This window comes from Procambarus clarkii, chromosome 11, assembly GCF_040958095.1.
Source record: "Procambarus clarkii isolate CNS0578487 chromosome 11, FALCON_Pclarkii_2.0, whole genome shotgun sequence".
Taxonomy (NCBI): Eukaryota; Metazoa; Arthropoda; class Malacostraca; order Decapoda; family Cambaridae; genus Procambarus; species Procambarus clarkii.
Window position 1 is genome coordinate 36962889 of NC_091160.1, and position 22680 is coordinate 36985568.

Here is a 22680-nt window from a genome sequence, read left to right on the forward strand (position 1 = left end):
GCCCAACCATTTCTGTCCTGGCTGGCAATCGGACTATGTATCCTCGACTGCAAGTTGAGCGCGTCGACTACTATACTGAAACCACTGGGCATTAGGGCATGTGAATAAAATCCTGAAAGCAGGTTATCTTGAGATGATTTCGGGGCTTAGCGTCCCCGCGGCCCAGTCCTCGACCAGGAGGCCTCCTAGGTACCGAGGAACTATTGCGTATATATATTTTTAAAACGCACTTGTGGACGCAGTTCAGCAAGACTGGGAAAGAGGCAAACAAAAGGTACACAACTCTGGCGTATAATGTAGCCTAAGCGCGCTAACACAGTTACATTCCTCTCAGCCAAGTGCGGCCAAGAGAGAGAGTTCGGTCGGATATTGTCATGGGCTTTTTCTTAGATTAGTCACACTTCCTTATTTGTGTGTGTGTGTGTGTGTGTGTGTACTCACCTATGTGTGCCTGCAGGATCGGACTCTACCTCTTGGATCGTGTGTGTGTGTGTGCTATATGTATATATACTACATATACACACACATACACACGTCTCATTTCTGGGTAATGCCATTTTCTCTGCCTCGTGTTGTTGTCAGCAAGACTACGGTCCAAGGTACCAAGCTTCGGCCAGCTAGCCAAGCAACAAGTACGCTTCTCCCTATCTGACACACTATACAAAAAAAAAAATGTAGTTTTATGTCGAACGAGAAACGAACCCGCACAACCCACCTATATAACCAATCGAGACCGATGGTCACTAAACGTCAATATTATGATGCTTTAATTTGTCCTACTGCACCACATTTATAACAGACTGGCCCACTCCATAAAAAAGTGCCAGGCATCAGCGAGCGAACTAATTTAATCGAGACATTAGCGGGGTATATGAGGAAAGTCGAATTCACAAATTATAAATAATGTAAAGACATTTACGAATAATCTAAAGTATGTCATTTAAGTTTAAAGAACCAATAGGGAGGGAAAACTATTATGCTGAGACACTTGCGGTACACCTGAATAAACTACAGTAGTATCCAAAAAGATCCTCAAAAGAGTTAAAACGATGACGTCACACAACTTGCACACATTGAAACATGACACACAAAATTGCCTCTAATTATTCGTCTTAGGTTAAGACAGGGCAGGATGTTAAACTAGGATATAATAGGGATGTTTAAGGAGCAGTGATGACGTAGATATAATAATACTTTAGGCTATTTTTGAACTCCTACTCACATTACAAACCATGACTGAACACACTAACCTGGCTATTCCCTTTAATTCATTCATATTGCACGTACTTAATCGCTGGTGTGAAGCCAGGACAGTCTACACGTGCGGTTTACTAACTAGCAGGTCAACGGTGTGTGGTATTTAATATGCGTCGGATACTCGGCCCCGTGCCGGGAAACTCTGGACCTGCCTGTATATGGTAGCCTCAATTAATGTCAAGGGAACTAGAATATAAGTTGACCTTGTGCCACAATGGGGCAACAGGAAGCACTGTGCCAGCGACGGCCGACACCCACACACAAAGGTCTCTGACACTACCAAATAACAGTTAGGCATGAGTGCCCAAATGAGCCACAGAGATATTAGAAAGAACTTTTTTAGTGTCAGAGTGGTTGACAAATGGAATGCATTAGGCAGTGATGTGGTGGAGGCTGACTCCATACACAGTTTCAAGTGTAGATATGATAGAGCCCAATAGGCTCAGGAATCTGTACACCTGTTGAGAGGCGGGACCAAAGAGCCAGAGCTCAACCCCCGCAAACACAACTAGGTGAGTACACGTACACCGTGTGAATACTCAACATTCTAGCATGCAACATCTTGTTAATGTAACAAGCTAAACAAAAAAGGTTGCATCCTATTAAGCAGACAAGAGAAGCCATGTTTGTACTCAGTTGGTGGGTGACATTAAGCAGCCCACACATGTGTCTGGCACCACGCTATCAGTGACACCATGGCACTCCCTCTCTCCTGTTGGCCCTTCCTCGTCTCTCTAGTGCGCAACAGTGTATGACATGATTCGCAATGTTAATGCATTACAAACTTTTATATCTTAAAATGTGCTACCTACATCATTACAGAGAATTACGGAATGGACAAAATCTGTCAAAATAGTTACTTGAAGTATCATTTCGTATCATTTCTAAAAAACCTTAACCTTTTTAATCCATTAATTTAATACATAATTTTATCTTGCTAGAGTAGTTTTATACAGTATTTTCCCATACACAAATATTTATACCTCATCCATAGATTTCCTCAAACATGCAGTAGGCCTTTCTGTCCATTTTTGTTCATTCGACAATACAAGTACCTCCTGTTTACATGGTACTTTTTTGTAACAATGTGCATCATAGTACAAACATTGACGCAAAAGGCAATTAAATAGAATTTAGTACTATTCACTATTTTTTGTCTTTTAGGTTTTCTTTGCAACATAAATACAAAACATTTTCTGGTTTGTCCAAATTCAATAGTAACGATTTCTACTTTCTAATTGTCCATTACGTCATATATGGTAGTCTCCGTGGTGTAGTGGTAAGACACTCGCCTGGCGTTCCGCGAGCGCTATGTCATGGGTTCGTATCCTGGCCGGGGAGGATTTACTGGGCGCAATTCCTTAACTGTAGCCTCTGTTTAACGCAACAATAAAATGTGTACTTGGATGAAAAAACGATTCTTCGCGGCAGGGGATCGTATTCCAGGGACCATAGGATTAAGGACTTGCCCGAAACGCTACGCGTACTAGTGGCTGTACAAGAATGTAACAACTCTTGTATATATCTCAAAAAAAAAAATATATATATACTATGGTCCTCATCGTTACTGTAAGTACTAACTAAACAGGAGGATGGTCTGCACAATACGGCTGGCATCGCAAAATGCACAGTTAACCCTCAAACACTGCTGACTACCGAACAATCGTTTGCACCAGGAAGGAAATCTTACAAGCAAGGCTGAGGTATCCAAGAAGATCTCTGTTAAGACAAGCTGCAGCACCCTCGATAAGTTTTACTGTCTTGGTAAAACATTTGTTTACAAATCGCAAAAGCTGGCAAGGCACTTATCACCTAGTGCCTTGTAAAGAGAAACTTAGACTCAGTAAAACTCGGTAAAAACTCAGTAAAACTCAGTACAAATAATTCTTGATATTTGATTATCATTATTATTCTCATACTGGTGCAAGTAATATTTATAATTATAATACCAGTACTGTACTGATAAAACAAACTTAATCAGTGCTCCGAGGCTTCAGTGGTGCCGTACTAACTTCATCCAGTGACCCAGCAAAAGGAGAGGGAAATATGGGAATGGAAATGGGGGAAATTCTGGGAACAAAATGGGGGAAAAATTTTCAGGAATGGAAAAATGAGATACTGTATTCTGGGATTGGAGAAAAGGGGAGTCCGGGAACAGAAAAGGGGGATTCTGGAATGGAATAAGAGGGATTCTGGGAATGTTAAAATGGGATTTTGGTAGTGGAAAAAAGGGATTTTGGTAGTGGAAAAAGGGGATTCCAGGAGTGGGAAAAACAAGGATTTTAGGAGTGGAAAAAAAGATTCCAAGAGTGGGAAAAAACAAGGATTCCAAGAGAGAAAAAAAAAAGGATTCTAGGAGTGGAAAAAAAGGGATTCCTGGAGCAAAAAAATTTATATTTCATCACCCCTTACCTCACCGAGTCTTATACAACTGTCTTAGTATCTCTGATATTTCAAACATATGCATGTGGAGAATGTGGATATTTCTCATTTTTTTTTTTACATACAAGAGTTCTTACATTCTTGTAAAGCCACTAGGAAGCATAGCATTTCGAGGTCCTTAATCCTAATTTTTCCCCGAATACGACCCGCCAAATCGTTTAACAACCAGGTACCCATTCACTGCTGAGTGAACAGAGGCTACAGTTAAGGACTGGCGCCCAGTCAATCCTCCCCGGCCAGGATACAAACCCAGGTCAAAGCGCTGGGCGAGTGTTTTACCACTGCACCACGGAGGCTGCTCTCAGTTAAATGCACACAACATAAGCAAGGTGACTTCTGCACCAAGTTGCATAAGGAATTGAATTGCATTAATTCATATTAATATTGTACAATGGCTAATGTACAACATCGGGTTGTTACAAGGTACAGGAAACCTTTTCGAGTTGTATGTGGCTCATGAGAAATACCACCATCTGAATACACAGTATGTCTAGGTCAATTTCATGTTTATTACATGCTGCTTTAGCTGCCAAACTTGTATTACAGGTATTATACTGAAGAATACCTATGTGAGATGGTATCGGAAAAATAGTTCCTGGGAGCGTAAAAAAATGGTTTCCAGGAGCAGACAAAAGAACTTTTGCATCTGTATCTACTCTACCGGAGGGAATACAAAATTACTGTTCTGTATATGAATATGTTTGTTGATGATGCTGACTTTAGCAAAAATAAAAGACTTGAATGATTGCCATGTCCTAAGATGACCTTGACAAAAGTAAATAAGTAAAATACAGCAGACTGAATTCAACGTGAATAAATGCCATATTATGGAATGTGGAGCAGGGAAAACAGGTGACAAGCAACCCCACAAATTATGTAAAAAATATATTACAGAACTCAACCCGAGGAAGAGACCTAGGGGTGGTTCTGGAGAGTAAGCTATCACCATAGTACCACATCTTTTGAGAGAAACCTACCCTATGCTTTTAAACGTCAGAAACATTTTTAAATATACAGTAGTACAAAAACACTAGGTAAATTGTTTATAACTTTTGTGAGATCAGAAAAGGAAAATGTAGCAGTTATATAGTGTCTATATCTCAAAAAGTATATCAATCAACTAGAAAGGGTGCCAAGACATCCTAAGACATGGTTTCCAGAATTGAAAAACAAGAGCTATGTGGAGAGGCTGGAGGTATTAAATATGCCAAACACAGAAGACAGAAGTAAAAGAGGTGATATTATCACCACACACAAAATAGTGACAGGAATCATCACATTTCACATGGAGGAATTTTTAAAACCTGCAAATTCAAGAACAAGAGCCTTAGATATAAGCTAAGAAATCAAAGATGCCAAAATAAAAACATATGAAAAGTAATGCAGTTGGGTTTGTTCTCGACTCATAATTAGGGATTCTGGGTTCGAATCCCCGGTGGGGCAGAAATGATTGAGCGTGTTCCTTTCACCTAATGCCTCTGTTCACCTAGCAGTAAATAGGTACTTAGGAGTTAATCTGGGTACCTATTGTTGTGTGGGTTGCATCCTGGGGAAAGTCAGTAATTCAAACCTTGGGGGGGGGGGGGATCAATACAAGCCTAATGCATATACGTACAGAGGTTGCCTGTACCCCCAACAAAACAAATTACTGGGTATTTTGACCAGACTACACACTAGAAGGTGAAAGGACGACGACGTTTCACAATCGACTTGAGAATGGTCCAGGACGGACTGAAACGTCATCGTCCCTTCACCTTCTAGTGTGTGGTCTGGTCAACATACTTCAGCCACGTTATTGTGATTCCTCGTCTGCAAATTACTGGGTATTTTAAATTTAAAGAAGATGGTTGATGCCAACACCATCTGCGGTTTCAAAGCATCATATGACAAAGATTATAGAGAAGACAGGGCACCTCGAGCATAGCTCTCATCCTGTAACTAGACTTTGGTACTGTAATTACACTTGGGTAATTAGTCTCACACACACACACACACACACACACACACAACTAGGTGAGTACACAAGGAGAGTCAGGGACTTTGATGACTTTACTGCTCTCGAAAATGACCTAGACTAAATAAATGTGTGGAGTAACACATGGAATATAGAATTCAATAAAAATAAGCATTCCATAATGGAATCCATAATATGGGATAACAAGTCACAGGTCACCTACAAATTGTTTAAAGATATTAATAAGAACATATGAAAAGGAGAGAGATCTACGAGGGGTTCTGGATAGCTGTAGTCTGTGGACCACATAAAGATCATTATGAGGAGAAAATGCTATCAAATTTCCAAACCATGTTTAAATATGTGGATTGGAGAAATATTAAATAAACTGTTGAAACAATTATAGCAGTTCAGTATACAGCATTAAACTATAGAGATAAGTGTGTAAAAACCTCAAGCAATCTACCTCGACATACAGTGCACCAAATATTTTATTTTTTATTTTTGAAAGAGGTGGGGTGGGGGGGGGGCACCTAATGTAAATCTTACTAGGTTTGGTTAGGTTAAGCAGAGTACATGAAGCCAATTCACACCTACCATTTTTCTCATAATAGATAACAAGATTTTCCATATCTAAATAAGTGGTGGATGAAGAATCTAGGTCTATGATTATCGCCTCAGCAGCCAGATAATCATAAAATTATGTGGGTTCTATGTACAGATAGAGGGTGTAGTATAGATGGTCCCGGTGGTACAGTCGGGTTCGTTCTCGACGCACGATTGAGAATTCCGAGGTATGAGTCCTGACTTTTAATCAATTAATTTAATCAATTCCATTTCCCTGGAATGGATTGCATTCCAGGGAAAATTAATAAGATACTGTATCTGCTTCTGTATTTGTCAATGTAAAACATCTTTTTTTTTTTTTTGGCAAAGTTTTTATTCACTTTTTTTTAGCATATGTACTATTAAGTGAAATAAGGTTAGGTTTGGGGTTGATTAAATTATGCAGAATGTGAGTAGGTCATATGCTGTTTGATATTTGTCTCTCATTCACAAAAGAAGAGATTTTCTGTAAGAAATAATGAACCGATACACAGCATATTTTTCCAAAGATTATGGGCTCGGTAGCTAATCAAACATAACATTCATGAATTTTAATGCAATTGAATAATGTTAGCCCTCAAGTGATAGGGTGCTAGTGTGCCGATCAGTGCCCCATAATATAATTATAATAATAATTCAAATATAATATCCAAAACACCCACCAAATTTATGTTGATGTCAACGAGCACTAGAGACCCCTGGCAATCGTTTGCTATATTGAAAAAAAACCTGAAAGTCTAGTTTCCTTCCTGGACCCTAGTAAACAGATGGGCACCATGTTAAGTCTATTGTCCAACACCCATGCTCAAAACCATTGATGCCTTGACAAATTTCAAGGGAATTTATCGACAGGGAAGATATTAGTGATGAGGAGAAATCTATTGCAAATAGGTAATTGTAAAATTACCCCTCAGAATTTGACGCAAAATTCTTCACAGTACTGCCAAACTATAATGAGTAGAATTTTTGTTCTATTTTCCCTAACATCAATAAACAATATTTTATGACAAATAACAATTAACAAATTTGCACGAAATGCTGTGGGTATTAGTGGCTTTAGGTATAGTATGTACTAGCTCTATCTATAAATCCAACATTATGTTTGTAACTCATCTTCAATGTATGTTCTTTTACCCGAATAAACATTTAAATTTGATTATGAAAAATTACGTACATCAGGAAATCTACCTAATTCTTCATGTGTGCTTAAGGGGTTAGTGTGTTACAAGTTTGAAGAGAAAATACTGTACTAAGAGTTTAACCGGTATTGTTACATTATATGAGGAGAGTTGGAAACTCCAATTCACAGAGCAAATGGTTTAAACAGGAATTTGCCAGATGTAATAAAAACACCATCTAACCCACAATACATCAATACATTACCACATGTATAACACATTGTTCAGTGCATAGCTACAACACAATTACCAACTACAAAGTTAATAAAACAACTTTTTATGGATAAGCCAAGCACTTTGCAAAACCCTGGTCAACAAAATGATGAGAAGCTGCCACAAACTGGGTGACTTGAGATATATACAAGAGTTGTTACATTCTTGTACAGCCACTAGTACGGGTAGCGTTTCGGGCAGGTCCCTGGAATACGATCCCCGCCGCGAAGACTCGTTACAACCAAGTACCCATTTTACTGTTGAGTTAAACAGAGGCTACAGTTAAGGATTTGCGCCCAGTAAATCCTCCCCGGCCAGGATACGAACCCATGACAAAGCGCTCGCGGAACGCCAGGCGAGTGTCTTACCACTACACCACGGAGACTGGTGTAGACTTCAAAACTTCATGCAAGATACAGATCACGGTATTATCCAAAACATCCTTACAATTATAGTCTATGAATACCATAATAAACTTATCAGCTCAACTATCTCTTGATATACTACATTCATATACTAAAAAAGCTAACCATAAGAATAAGTCCCTCAAACCAACAACAATAACAAACTAAACCTCTCTTTCTATGCAGTTTTAACATAGAGAAGTAAGTTAGAATTATTAGCTTTAAACGCCCAGAAATAATCGATCACTTACAATATATTCCCTGACTGTGTTGTTGAAGTGGATCTCATCCTCGAACGGGTCCTTGAGCGGCTCGTCTGGCAGCAATTCACTTATGTTTTTTATGTGGCCCATGTTCCTGTGGTCATGATTCCCGCGGGTTGGTCACAACACATGGTTTACCGAGCGCGTCGCGAGCCTTGCGTGGCTCTCACCACATCCTCCCCACCACAACACTGAACCAACCTTCCATCTTGACCCTATGTCTCTTGCCTCTGCCTCATTGTTGCCACCACCCCAACGCCTCGCTCCCTCACTCAACTCCCACCTCACTACGTGCTAAGCATCCAGAAATTAAACCTCCTGTAGTTATTATTCTGATTGTATTTGTGATTTATGCATTACTAAACTTGCTGAAATCCTGTACAATTTTTTTTGTACTAATCATTACGGGTTTTATATTTGTATATTACTACACGGTTTTCATGTGAGTTGGCTGTATTGTATAACTGTTTACGATTATATATAGACGAAAGAAAGCGTGATAAAACAAAATAACATCAAAAATTAAATAAGAATCAACTTATACATTAAGTTTATCAAATACTTTATTTTGTACTGTTTGTATACTCATATCACCATATAAAATCCAACTCAAATGCTTTATTGTGGTAAACAAAACAAGTGGTGCCATAAAATCATATTCTGAATAATAATATAATTTTCCTCTTAGAATTTCATAACGGGATAAAGAGGGGAACAAACGCACCAAGAAGGCCTCGTAATATGACCAAGACCAACACCACAGCTTTAAAATATATCAATAAGATCCACAGGTCTCTGTGAGGATGATGGGGGGGGGGGTAGGGGGGAAGAAGGGGGAAGGGGAAGCTGATAACAAAGAAAACGGAAACTAGACTCAGCGTCACACATGCGATCCTTGATATAAATCTTTGTTTAAAAAAATAATATGATTCTCATGCTGCGTTTTCACAATAACTGTTTTTTTTAAATTGGCACAGACGTATCATTGGCACTTATGTTAATGACACTTTGTAAGATTCCTTTGTAATATATTAATTTGCTTAAAGGCTCAGTTATAATTCATATAGGATTAGGCAAATGATAGATAGACCTACCCTTCATAACCACATAAATAATAATATTATACAGCAGCATGATACTCAGCAGGATATCATTCTGTGAGCGGTAGTTACTTGTGCACCCCCCATATTCATCGTGTGAATAGTAATCTTGTATTCACACTATACTTATTAATCCTGGGAGCTGTAGTTTATTGTGCACCCCATACTCATATTGGAAGCAGTAATTTACTGTGCACATCATACTCATCCTGTGAGAGTGAGTTTATGGTGCACTTGATACTCATCTTAAAATTGTGAGCGTTAATTTATTGTGCACCCCATACTCATCTTGTGAGCAGTAGTTTATTGTGCACCCCATACTCATCTTGTGAGTGGTAGTTTATTGTACACCCCATACTCATTTTGTGAGTGGTAGTTTATTGTACACCCCATACTCATTTTGTGAGTGGTAGTTTATTGTACACCTCATACTCATCTTGTGAGCAGTAGCTTATTGTGCACCCCATACTCATTTTGTGAGTGGTAGTTTATTGTGCACCACATATTCATCTTGTGAGTGGTAGTTTATTGTGCACCACATACTCATCTTGTGAGTGGTAGTTTATTGTACACCCCATACTCATCTTGTGAGTGGTAGTTTATTGTACACCCCATACTCATCTTGTGAGTGGTAGTTTATTGTGCATCCCATACTCATTTTGTGAGTGGTAGTTTATTGTACACCCCATACTCATCTTGTGAGTGATAGTTTATTGTACACCCCATACTCATCTTGTGAGTGGTAGTTTATTGTACACCCCATACTCATCTTGTGAGTGGTAGTTTATTGTACACCCCATACTCATCTTGTGAGTAGTAGTTTATTATGCACCACATACTCATCTTGTGAGGGGGTAGTTTATTGTGCACCACATACTCATCTTGTGAGGGGGTAGTTTATTGTGCACCACGTACTCATCTTGTAAGCGGTAGTTTATTGTGCACCCCATACTCATCTTGTGAGGAGTAGTAGTTTATTATGCACCACATACTCATCTTGCGAGTGGTAGTTTATTGTGTACCACATACTCATCTTCTGAGCAGTAGTTTATTGTGCATCACATTCTCATCTCGTGAGCAGTAGTTTATTGTGCATAACATGCTCATCTTGTGAGCAGTAGTTTATTGTAAATCACATACTCATCTTGTGAGTGGTAGTTTATTGTGCACACCATACTTACCTTGCGAATGGTAGTTTGTGTATTCTATACTCACCCGATGAGTCAAATAAAATAAAATAAAATGTATATTCAGGTAAAAGGTACATACATACAAGATGAGTTACAAACATAATGTTGGATTTCTAGATAGTGCTAGTACATACAATGCCTAAAGCCACTAATACGCACTGCGTTTCGGGCAAGAGTTTTGGGAGTGGTAGTTTATTGTGCACCTCACATCTATCATGTGTGATATAGTTTGTGTTGCACCTTATAATCATCGTGCAAGTGGTAGTTTATTGAGCATCCCATTCTAATCTTGTGCAGTGGTAATTATACTGTACACTCTGTGCTCATCCTGTGAGCAGTAGTTTATTGTACACCAAATACTCCTTCTATGAGTATTTATTGGACAACCCATAGTCATCGTGTGAGCAGTACTTCATTGTACACCAAAAACTCATCCTGTGAGTGATGGTTTATTGTGTATCTCACACTCATCCATGTGAGTGATGGTTTATTGTGTATCTCGCACTCATCCTGTGAGTGGTAATTATCATAAGAAAGCACCAAGTCAGGAAGACAAGGTAGCAATTTGTGAGTAGTAGGTTATGGTGCACCAAATACTCACCTTTTGAGCAATTCCACACACACAAAAAAATGACAGAGGATGACACGAAGGTCCTAATAAGACCCCCAGTGGGTGTTTACCATTGTCACATTTTCATTTCTACTTTATATAAAATTACATTGACATTTCTGGTTACATAATTGTTGTTTGTACTGTATTAACTATGTTTACCTAAATTTTACATAAGGGCCATCATCTCCAGTTATCACAACAAGAACAGGAAGCTGGGGTCAACCTATTTATTGCTAAGTGAACAGAGGCACCTGGTGAAAGGAAACGTTACACAAATGCTTTTGTCCTGCCTTGAAATTGAACCCAGTACCTTTGGCTATACACTAACTACAGTACTGTCCTCTCAGGAACTAGCTTTCCGTGTTTGGGTATTGCTGAATGACCATTTCTCCTATCATTTAGGCTGTCCAAGCATTTCAATTAGATGATAGAGTGATAGTCTCTATATAGTGTTATATAGTCGTAATAGCTTAATCCTTTCTCCTGATAACTATCTTACCTTTTCGTTTCAGTTAAAAATTTGTTAAGTATTTTTGTCTTTATTTTCTACAGCTCCTTTAGTTGCTAAGCAGTTTTTAAAGACTGGTGAATCATTACTTCAAAGTCCTTTTCTTTCTCAATCTGCTGCTGAATCATATTACTGTACTGTATTTATATATGGTAGTTATGTGGTGTATCATTACTGTATTGCATACATGCATAAGGTACTTCACTTTTAAAGATTAAAGAGCATTTGCCATCTTCTGCATGCTGATCTTTTCTTTCACCTGCAAATTTCAGGAGCTTGTGCTCTGTTGTTGATTTATATTACAAAAAAGAAAAGACGAGTTGGCCCTAAAATGGAACCCACAACGTTTTTCTAGTTAGTCTCATTTGTTAGGACGACCCCTTTGCTATGTTTTAATCCATTGTTTTATCAATTCAAGTATTTTACCATTAATTCCATGTGCACTACATCTATTGGAAGTCATTTATCTGTGTAATAGACATGGTAACACTTTCCAGAAATGTGAGCAGGTTTCTTATACTGTACAGGATGTACAGGAAGATTTGTGCAAAAAATGTGTTACAAAAAATGTGCTATAATGCTTTTATAAGATTGTGCATTGTCAGACGGTGAATGATATTGTCCCTTAGGATTATCTCTATAAACTTACATATTGGAGCACAGTTATTTAGATAATACTTGGTATGATATTTTGTAACAATTTTCATGAATAGCTGTATTTAATGACAATATGATGTCTCACTACAGACATGTGCTAAAACGTAGGAAAAAAACAAGTGTCTATAGACAGGTTCTTAGTAAAACAAGCAAGCAGTGAGCCGCAACCAGGTCCTAGTTGTATGCCTGCAAAACGTAGGAGAGAGAGAGTACCCCAGAGAAGTTATCAGTGCCTGATGTTATAATGGAAGGGGACTCCCCCTTTCAAACACTAACACCTCTCCTCTTTCCCCCCCTTCCTAACAGGCTTCCATAGGCCAACAAGAATTATCAATAAAGGTAAGATATAACTTACACATACTGTAATACAAAATATTTGTAGTATTATGTATGAAATGTATTTTGAAGTTAAAATTTTTGGGAGTGTGGAACGGATTAATTCAATTTACATAATTTCTAATGGGTAAATTCGTTTCGGTTTATGAACCGTCTGTGGGAACGGATTAAATTCGTAAAAGGAGGTACTACTGTATATTAAGGGTACTAGATACAGTAGTTTCTAGTGAGAGGGTTGAGTGCATGTGTCAACTTGGATGATAGCACTACTGTATTTTAGAATGCCAAGGACAATTCATGTCCTTGGCTGAAATATAGAGGGAGGAACATTAGTGCCTATAGAATAAAGCATATCAATACTGTATGCAGCTTCAAATCATCAATAACAGCAGTCTCATTTGGACACGTTAAATTCAAATATTTTGTTTTCATAGTGGCCCAAACACGTCATGTTAAGCTTTATTATACTAGTTGATTTTCCAGAATAGGTTGAAAATGATAACAATATTGTATTGTATCTTGCCATATCAACAAGGGGAATATATGGTTCCATTGATATAAGTAGCATATTAGCCACATTTGATAACACACAAGATATCATTTCCATAGTAGTGGTAGTGGAAGTGAGATAATTGTCAAGGTGGTCAAAGTTCCTTACAATGTTTTGGTATTTCCTTACAAGGAAATATAAGGAAATATTCATACTTTGTACAGGTGGTCAACAAGTGGAATGTACAAAGAGGAAACAGTTGTGAAAGCCACCTCACTCACAACTTTAAGGACAGGTTTGACAAAGATTTTGATATCAAAATTATTTTTGATTATCAAAAATTATCAAAAATTAATTATTATGTTAGAATAGTGAATCTTTAATGCAACAGGTACAACAGGGCTAACAGGCAAGGCAGAGAGAGCTAGACCTCACTTCCCCATAGTCACTGATAGGTAAGTACTTTCTGATTCTTGTCAGCAGGCTGAGAGTTTTCCCTTCCCATGGTTCATGGGGAATATGACCAACCAATTGGTTTACAACCAGGTGCTTAATTACTGCTGGGTGAACAGGGGCAAACAATTAAGGATTGGCACCCAGTCAATCCTCCCTGACCAAGACTTGAACCCAGATCAAATAGCTTACATGGCATGAGCTTTTTAACATTCCAAAAGACAACAGTCAGTTAATGTTTTATCCATTTTCTGTCAACTGGTTATAACAATTTACCAGGAGTGTGAGGACAAAATTATATGACCCATGAGAATTATGCATTATATAATCTTTCTTTCTTAGATGTCCTTCCAACTTCTTTCTTATTGTCTTCCCCATCACCTGCATGATATGCAATGAAAGTATACTGGCCTGTTGTTTTCTGTCTCCCTTTTTGTACATTGCCACTACATTGGCTGTCATCCATCTTGCTGGTAGTTTTACCACTTTGTGACTTCTTATATATATAAGCAGTACATATATATTATGTACAATTATGTACAGTATGCAGCCAGCAAAGAGCTTAGGCTCTTTAGTGATACTCTCTAATATTCTGACGTATCTCACACTGTGACTACACAGTGATATTCTCTCTGGTTCCACCACCTTATCCGAGACCAGCTTCAGCCGATGCCTTCTTACTCCATCTCTGGTAATCTCAAAGTCCTCCAGTTCAGTTTGATAAGATCCTATTCATTTCCATTGAAGGTGACGATCTCCTGGAATTAACTCCTCACAATCTCTTTCAGTCTCTGTAAATGTATCCTTCTCTGTCCTTAATTTAGTCACATCCTTCTTATGTGGCTGTGAAGCAGCTTAGGTTGAGCCTTTGCTTTATCTGCTACAATAATTTCAAATTATCTCTGCTTCTTTTCTCACCCCGAGGTACTCATTCCTGGCCCTCCTTCAATAAGTGAGTGGAAACAAGTAAGGTTTGGTGGGAGTGTGATGCTATAATGAGTCGGTGATGTGGGTTGGGGGATATGGGTGACATGACTGATGAGGTTGGTTGTGGATGGGATTTGAGTAGAGATGTGGATGAGTGGTGTGAATTAGTGTGTGGCTATGAGCTAGCATATGGTGTTGTGGTTAATTGCACATAGGGTATAGATGGGATAAGGGTAGGAGTTTTTAAGAATATGGGCGGAAGAATAGTTTGGATTGGGGTGCTTGAGATGGGTTTGTATTTTTATTGTGTGGGAAGTGGTTCCTTGAAGACGAATGCAAATACATCTCTGATACCATCCAATGCCTTAAATACCAAATATATCCAATTAGGGAAAGCAGATAACATCTCAGACACATGCAATAAAGCAACTACCATGCATGGGTTGTGCACAGATCATTCACCACTATCATCATCCCCATCCAGAGGCAGAACTTGCCGGCACCTTGCAATTTGGTCTGGGTTCTAGTCCTGGCCAGGGAGGGTTAACTAGTCACCTCTCTTCATCCATGAAAAATTAGTGGGTAAGGCTATGTGAAGGGCAAGTTCTCAACCTGCTAACAGGACTCAGTAGTCGTCGTCTGCACCTGTACCTACCTCTGTATAGAAAAACTAACAACTAGGTTGCCATGACTGAGGATTAACACTATAACATGTAGGTTAAAATGTGAAAAAGTGCAGTACTGTATATGTAAGTGAAACATCTAGGAACTTGAATGAAAGTTTTTGCAAATAAAATACGTACTGTATCCTTGCCTGGTAGGTAATGTCAACAATGCTTCTGTCATACGGGGAATCAGAAGCAGCACCATGAACTCTAATGGATGCAAAACTCATTATCCAAGAAGAAAACAAACAATAGAAGTCAGCATTTAGAAGCTGCAGCCACCATGCCCTCCATCAAAATATACAATTTTTACCATACTTGCTAAATTATTACTTTCAAAATTCACTTATAGGCAAAATGTTATTTACAAATAGAGTTTCCTCAACGTTAGTGTTTCTTATCAAAATATTTACTATGAAGTATGCAGTACTGCATAACTACTATACTTTTGTAGTGGACCTTTACTTGTGTTTCTCATGTCTAATTCTTTCAATATAATTTAGTGATTTTTTTAAAAGATTTTGTGAAATATTTCAAGACAAACATAACTTTCCATTTTTAAAATGTGGTATTCATACACTTAATTATATTTCTTTTTTTTTAAGTATATCCAGGTATACCTTAGGTATACCTGGAGTATATCTGGAGAGGGTTTCAGGAGTTCTTATACTCCCCAAGGCCAGCCTGAGGTCAGCTTCAACTGGTCCCAGTAGATGATGATAGTACTCAGGATAATAAAAAAACTGCTCCATAAATGATTTATTTTCCAAGTACTACTTACTGAACACATGTTACTCTAAGGTTGTCAGTCATACAAGTACAAAAGGACCCCGTATAGATGAACAGTCTAGGAAAGGATATCAGTATGAACGTTAATATACAGTTTACAATATGACATTGGACGCAGGATCACAAGCATGCACAGAACAACTTTTTACTTTCACAAAGCAATTTGTAAACATTAACTTTTAATTTTGTAAATGCAGTGTGGGTTATTCATTGAAAATTCTAGATTTGTATTAAAAATTTGGTTAATTTTTTATTACATTTCCTGATAGTGATGCGTTAAACAGTAGCAAGAGTTGCCCAGTGCTCTTAATGATCATCTTCCAAAATGAGTTAGACTGGGGACCACCTACATCCTTGTGACCCAAACTCACCTTTACAAAATACTATACACACAATTGTGACAGAGTCAGCTGATGCAAGTCTAAAGTATGGTGGTCTTCATTGCCTACCTACTGTGAAATGAGAAAAAACAGCCGCTGTGACTAATGCTAGCGGAGGCTCGGATCAGCCGACACAGCCACTGGTCAGCTCCCTCAGCAAGACAACACCTTGGTGATACTCCACTCCCTCATACACACACACACATCTTCAACTCACTACCAACTTGTATCTTTGGCTATCACCATTACAAATGTTTCATCTGTGGCATCACCCATAGAGGCTATATACAATAGTGACATTATATGCTATTCAAAATAACTGACTGACATATTAATACCAAATTTAAACATAAAAGATCTTTCTCTACTATTAATATAATAAAAATAGAAACTATATACCATGTGTTGGGAACTACCACCAGAATTCAGCTTCTCTGTACAAAACAAACAATAAAAGACTGGTGTGATTAAGGCGAGTGCAGGTAGGTGGTTATGAAGCTGAGCGAGTGACAGCCAGGAGTCCCCAGTTGATACTTATCTCAGACAGTATCAGTCACACTCAAGTCAATGGCAGGTCCTCTCTAGGACTCCCTGTTTCTTGTTTATATACACAAGATTAAAGTCTATTAGTGACCTACATGACTTGCTTATTGATCTCACCACATTTGTACACATACAGCTCTGATAAGAGAATCCTGCCAAGTTTTAAAAAAGTTCTTATGAAGAATGGTTTCTGTGGTGAAAAACTTTGACAGCTTCTTAACACTGCTTGCTGGAACACTGAGGAGACTGGTAAGGTATCTCTCCTCCAGCTCTCAAGAATAATTTAAAAACTAATAGAGACAAAAACATGAACATTTGATTACCTGAGACCTTCCGGTTTCTGTGGTTTCAAATAAGCTCTAAAATTTTTGAGTAAGTGACCTATATAATGTGACAGTAGTTTCTAAATTAAACATTATAAGATTACTACAATATAATACTTGGAATCCAGAAGCTTCAAAATTAAAAAAAAAATATCTGAATGAGTGTTCTTAATAACTGTTAATTAAATAATATGAATAAAGATACGAAAATATACTTGGCACAATTGATCAATGGAAAACTCTCCCCCGAGATGCCCTGGCTAAATCTAAAGGTTCGGATTGGACTGGAACAGACATGTTATAAAACAGTTGTGCAGTACAACACATTAATAAAGTGACTGCTAGTTAGTTGGTTAGTTTAGAATAATACATAGAGTGAACCTCAGGCCAGTACAGTTTCTACCACACCTCCACAGCACATGGAGCATGCCAGTGAACGCTTACATTGAGTCAGCACTTACCGATAACCCGAGGAAAGTTATGAAAGTTTGAGTGTGGGTATAATTTTGTGTGTCTAAATTTATTTGTGTGTGTGTGTGTGTGTGTGTGTGTGCGCAAATGTGTGTAAATGTGTGTTTGTGTGTGTTCATGCATATGTGTATGTGTTTGTGTGTGCATGCGAGTGTGCGCGAGTATGTGCATGAGCAGTTGCACAAACTTGCCCAGGGCCACCCTCTCACCTTGTTTAGTTTTATATGCAAATTTATAAATGAGTAAATAAATAAAGTTCATTTCTTTTAAAAACACAGCCAATATTGGTAAAATTTTAAAATACTTTTGACAGCAATTACTAAACTCAAATGGTATGGTAAAACAATTATAAATTAAACAAATTTATAAAACTGATAATGAAGCACATACACTGGCACTGGGTAGAAATTTCATTTTCAAAATACTGTAACATTTCATTACAAAAACTTTGTCTAGTTTGCAAATCGAAATCTATATCCAGTGTCTATTACTCTGCGTGGCTGCCTGCACATTGTGCATCTTGTTTACAAAAACTAATGAAATCAAGTACTGTACATTTATGTCTGCACTATCAGACTGTGGTCAGTAGCTTTATTTTTTTTCCCTTCATTTATAACTGGATGATTGTCAATCAGCTGGTGCACTCAGCAGGACTTGGCGGTGGGAAATGCACACACACACACATGCACCTTCAAAATCATTTTCTAACACCTTATGCTTGAACAGTGTGAGTTGCACAGCCGTACTTCCTCCCATTGGTATAAATGCATAATGTCTGTCTGTGGGTCATTTCTCAGTCACTGCAGATCTCTACTCAAGCTCTCTTAAACATCACACACACGCACATGTATGTAACAAAACTATCTCTTAGACGAAATGAAAATAATGGGAGGAAGCTTTCAATGTTGTTGTTTGATAAAAAACAACAACCTATTAAGATCAAAAGATAATGCTGCATTAAAAAATTCATTGACTGATAATCCAATCCAATTATAAAAATATATTAAAACCCCTTCAGTCTCTGTAAAACATATTTGACCCCTGATTTAAGGATTGCTTTGAGATTTATTGTACCACTGGAGCAAAGTTCAATCCCAGCAGAGCAATTTACATGTTAAATTTGTTTTGCAAGACAAAATGTGTCCTGTGTTTTAGCAAATACATTTTCTGTCCGGCCTTTGTTTTGGCAGGTGGACTGCATTAATATCATATCATGGAATAATGTTGAGCTACTATTTCCTTATGGTTCCAGGTCATTACTTTACCATTATTGCTTGTGTGAGTAATTATGTAATGTTCCCATCCCAATTTGTATATATTTTTGCTTTTCATTATACATAAATAATCCATTACAGTACAAGAAAGTGAGTTCGATTATCCTACGAGTAAATAAAATACATATTAAAAAAAAGACATCACCTTCAAATCCCATTTTGTTTATTTTACAATTGAGCTCAAATACCCAATCCAAAGCCATAATTAAATTAAATATTGTCATACTGTATAAGCAAATCCCAATATGAGTGTTGAGAAACCCATACCAAAAAACCTGCCAAGATTACGGAGGCAGAGTCAGAGCACGTCACTCAAGACTGGAAGATTTAGCACAATACTAGTGAAGCAAGGCAGGCCCAGTTCACTATGATGGGGGGGAGTTAAGCTAGGATAACCCGTCAACAGTACTAACCAACATCCCCCCCCTCCCTCATCCCCACACAATGTGTGCACAATGTCCTCGCCAACACTAGATAAGCCTAAATTCTAGGCCCATGTGGCGGAACAAGACTTGCATTGCACCAGAGTCCAGCAGTGAAGCCTCTGCTTATTGAGATAAGAGATAAGCCGGGTAGCCCTTAACACAACAAGCAATTCCTGTTGTCAACCTAACTACTACTGTGCTCATTGCAAATAATAAATGAAGGTGTTGACTATTATATAATATAGAAAGTAATATTAAATATCAAAACAATCTTCCACAATCTCACAAAATATTTTGTTTCTAACCTTCAAGTCATAAAATATATGACTGGGTCAAGAGCATCACATTCAAAGAGTAAAATATTATTACAATAAGGCAGGAATTTCCCCTCAATAAGACCCATTCTCTAACACCATATACAGTATTGCAAATGCTTGTCAAATGAAAAATAAAAAATTAATTTAAAAATAAAGTGAACATAAAAATTAAGTGCTAAAATAAACCACCTTTTTTATACTGGGGGATTCAGTCACACCCTTGAGTAATTAGCCATGAAGTGGGGTTGTGTTTTTGCTGCAAAATGAACGACCAGATCATAATCCTTCCAAATAAAAATAAACAGAAGCTAGACCCTCATTTTCTTTAAACATAATACCAAACCGAGAGAATCAAATGTCCTTAAGAGTCTGGATCAAAAAACAAAAAAATGTGAAATTCTAATTGGAAATATGTCATGGAACGAGGGGTGGTTCTTTTACTCACCATCACTTACACAATACGTTGTGCCTTCTACACGATGGAAATGTGTATTGTATATACAGCACTAATACAGTACTAACGTCATAAAAAAGTATAGTAAAAATGATAGAGTATAATGTATTTTTAATGGCAGGTATTATTTGGAAATGGTCAAAGTGTCTCAAAGTTAAACAAATTAAAACATTGCATGGAATAATTACAAGGACAAAACATTCTCCAATATAAAAGGCGGCCCCAAAAGGATGTATAGCTCAAAAGCACGTTTCTTAATCAAACTTGAATTAGAAATCCTCCATATTCCAGGAGGAGGTTAAAAACATAGATTCCTGGTTCCCAACTGAAACTCTTGGTGCACATAACTGAAAAAATGAACCTATTTGTCTACCCTGTTTTTTCTTGAGCTGGCATGGAGCCAGCAAGACTGGCAATATGAGCGATTAGTGAACTCATTACCGATGAATTGAGAACCACGAACAAATATGATATTAACAGCTGAACTTCCCCTTATTGGTCAGTTGCTACAATAAACAGCATAAAAATGCTTGCGTTGATATGATGTTATTATTCACTCTTTGGGTCCCAAAATAGTGCAATGCATTCACAATGAAGGCCTTGGTTATCTAGGATCTTGTTTATTCCTGTTATTAAATGCTCATAGTTTTTAAGGAATAATTTATCAGATATAAATGATAAATTAACTAAAAGAATGAATAATCAGGATCCTATAAAACCAATTCCATAATATTTAAAAAATTAATTTAACATGCATCCCAAATACAGCTCCCTCAAAATATTGGAGGAATACGAGGGAAGAAAATTTTGATATTTTGATCGCTTGTAAAGTTTTCTGAACTTATTTTGTCCTAATACGTTGCCCTACATGGTAGGGGTTGGGATACTATTAATTCCCTCATCCCAGCCAAACACAGTAGTGGTACAGTGGGTGTGGTGGTGGGTGACATTGTACCATTAATTTCTTGGTCATTTTCTACTGGTTTTCGGGGTGGGGATAAGGAAGTCAAGGACCCCCTCCCTGCTGCCGCTGGTATTCTGAGAGAGGAGATAGTTTAGGCATAGATCTCCTTATCATTGGGAGAGTAGGATGAGGTGAGAGGCATGCGCTTTGGTTCATCCAAGGGATATGAGCCTTCATCCTTCTTCCTCATGCGGTAGACAATGAACATCACCAGTAGGATGGCACATAAGAGCCCAACTACTGCACCACCGATGAATGCTGTGGACAGAAATCTCTTTGTATGATAACTGTGTTAAATACAAGTAGCAGTATAAAGGCCACAACAATTACCAGTATATTGATATAATCAAATATGTTTTCCTTATGCACATGAAATAAAAGAATGAGAGTAGAGGGGGGGGGGGAGGAGAGAGGAGAGAAAGGAAGGGTGGGGGGGGAGGTTAATTACATATACAGTACTGTACATATATAAATGTAATTACCTAAGTGTACTTTCAGGATGAGAATTACACACGTGGTGTCCCGTCTTCCCAGTATGAAGCTTTGAAACTACTGACGTTTTGGCCTCCACCACCTTCTCACTTAACTTGTTCCAACTGTCTTCCCCACTGCTTGCAGAAGTGAATTTTCAAATATTTTTTCAGCAGCTTCCTTTCCTTAGTTTGAACCTATGTTGTGTTGTTCTTGGAGTTGCCATTTTGAAACACTTATAAATTTCGTCGATTTCTGTTACTATTTTATATTTTAGTGATCATATCAACTTTTTCTTCTACGTTCTAGCTATGGTATATTTAACACCTCTAACCTCTCCTTGTAGCTCCTGTTTTATTGATTTTTTTTTTTTTATAGCTCCGGACCTTTTCCGATTTACTGATGTGTTTTTTGAGGTATGCATGTGCACCTTACAACCTCTGCATATGAATACTTTAGTCTCATAAAGGTCATGAACAATTTCTTTAATATTTCTCCATCCTCATGCTTAAAAGTGATTCTAAAGTTGGACCGCGTAAGCGCACACTCCTTGCACACTGTTCTTTATGTGGTCTTTAGGTGACCACCCCTATATCTATTTCTTTATCAGAATTCTTTAAAGCTTTTTCACATAATTTGTAGGTTGTGTATAGCATATTATCTCCTATTCCACATTCCATAATGTGGCATTTATTCACATTAAATTATATTTGCCACATGTGAATCCTGGACCATACCTGGAGAGGGTTCCGAGAGTTCTTTTACTTCCCGAGTCCGGCCTGAGGCCAGGCTCAACTTGTGAGAGCTTGGTCCAACAAGCCAAGCTTGGCATGGCCTACAGGCTCACATATCCACTACAGCCTGGTTGGTCAGGCACTTCTTGCAAGAACTTATCTAATTGCCTCTTGAATACATCCTCCTTTGTTCCAGCAATATTTTGAATGCTTGCTGGGAGGGTGTTGAACAGCTGTGGACCTCTGATGTTCAGTATTCTCTGATTATACCTATGGCAC

General features: G+C 37.9%; 2 protein-coding genes across 3 annotated transcripts in view; both read right to left on the minus strand.

The window, feature by feature from the left end:
* Positions 1–8558, minus strand: part of lili (LMBR1-like protein) — a 103417-nt gene extending 94859 nt beyond the window's left edge. Inside the window, exon 1 of one of the 2 annotated variants that reach the window (XM_045742539.2) lies at positions 8306–8558. In XM_045742539.2, coding sequence (XP_045598495.1) covers positions 8306–8407 — 102 coding nt within the window. In that variant the 5' untranslated portion in view covers positions 8408–8558. The remainder of the gene's footprint in view (positions 1–8305) is intronic. The other variant, XM_045742540.2, reaches the window with a different exon arrangement.
* A 7445-nt stretch (positions 8559–16003) lies between these two features.
* The window catches only part of LOC123758317 (syndecan), a 453223-nt gene continuing 446546 nt past the window's right edge, over positions 16004–22680 (minus strand). Inside the window, exon 5 of the mRNA XM_045742546.2 lies at positions 16004–21454. Coding sequence (XP_045598502.2) covers positions 21288–21454 — 167 coding nt within the window. The 3' untranslated portion in view covers positions 16004–21287. The remainder of the gene's footprint in view (positions 21455–22680) is intronic.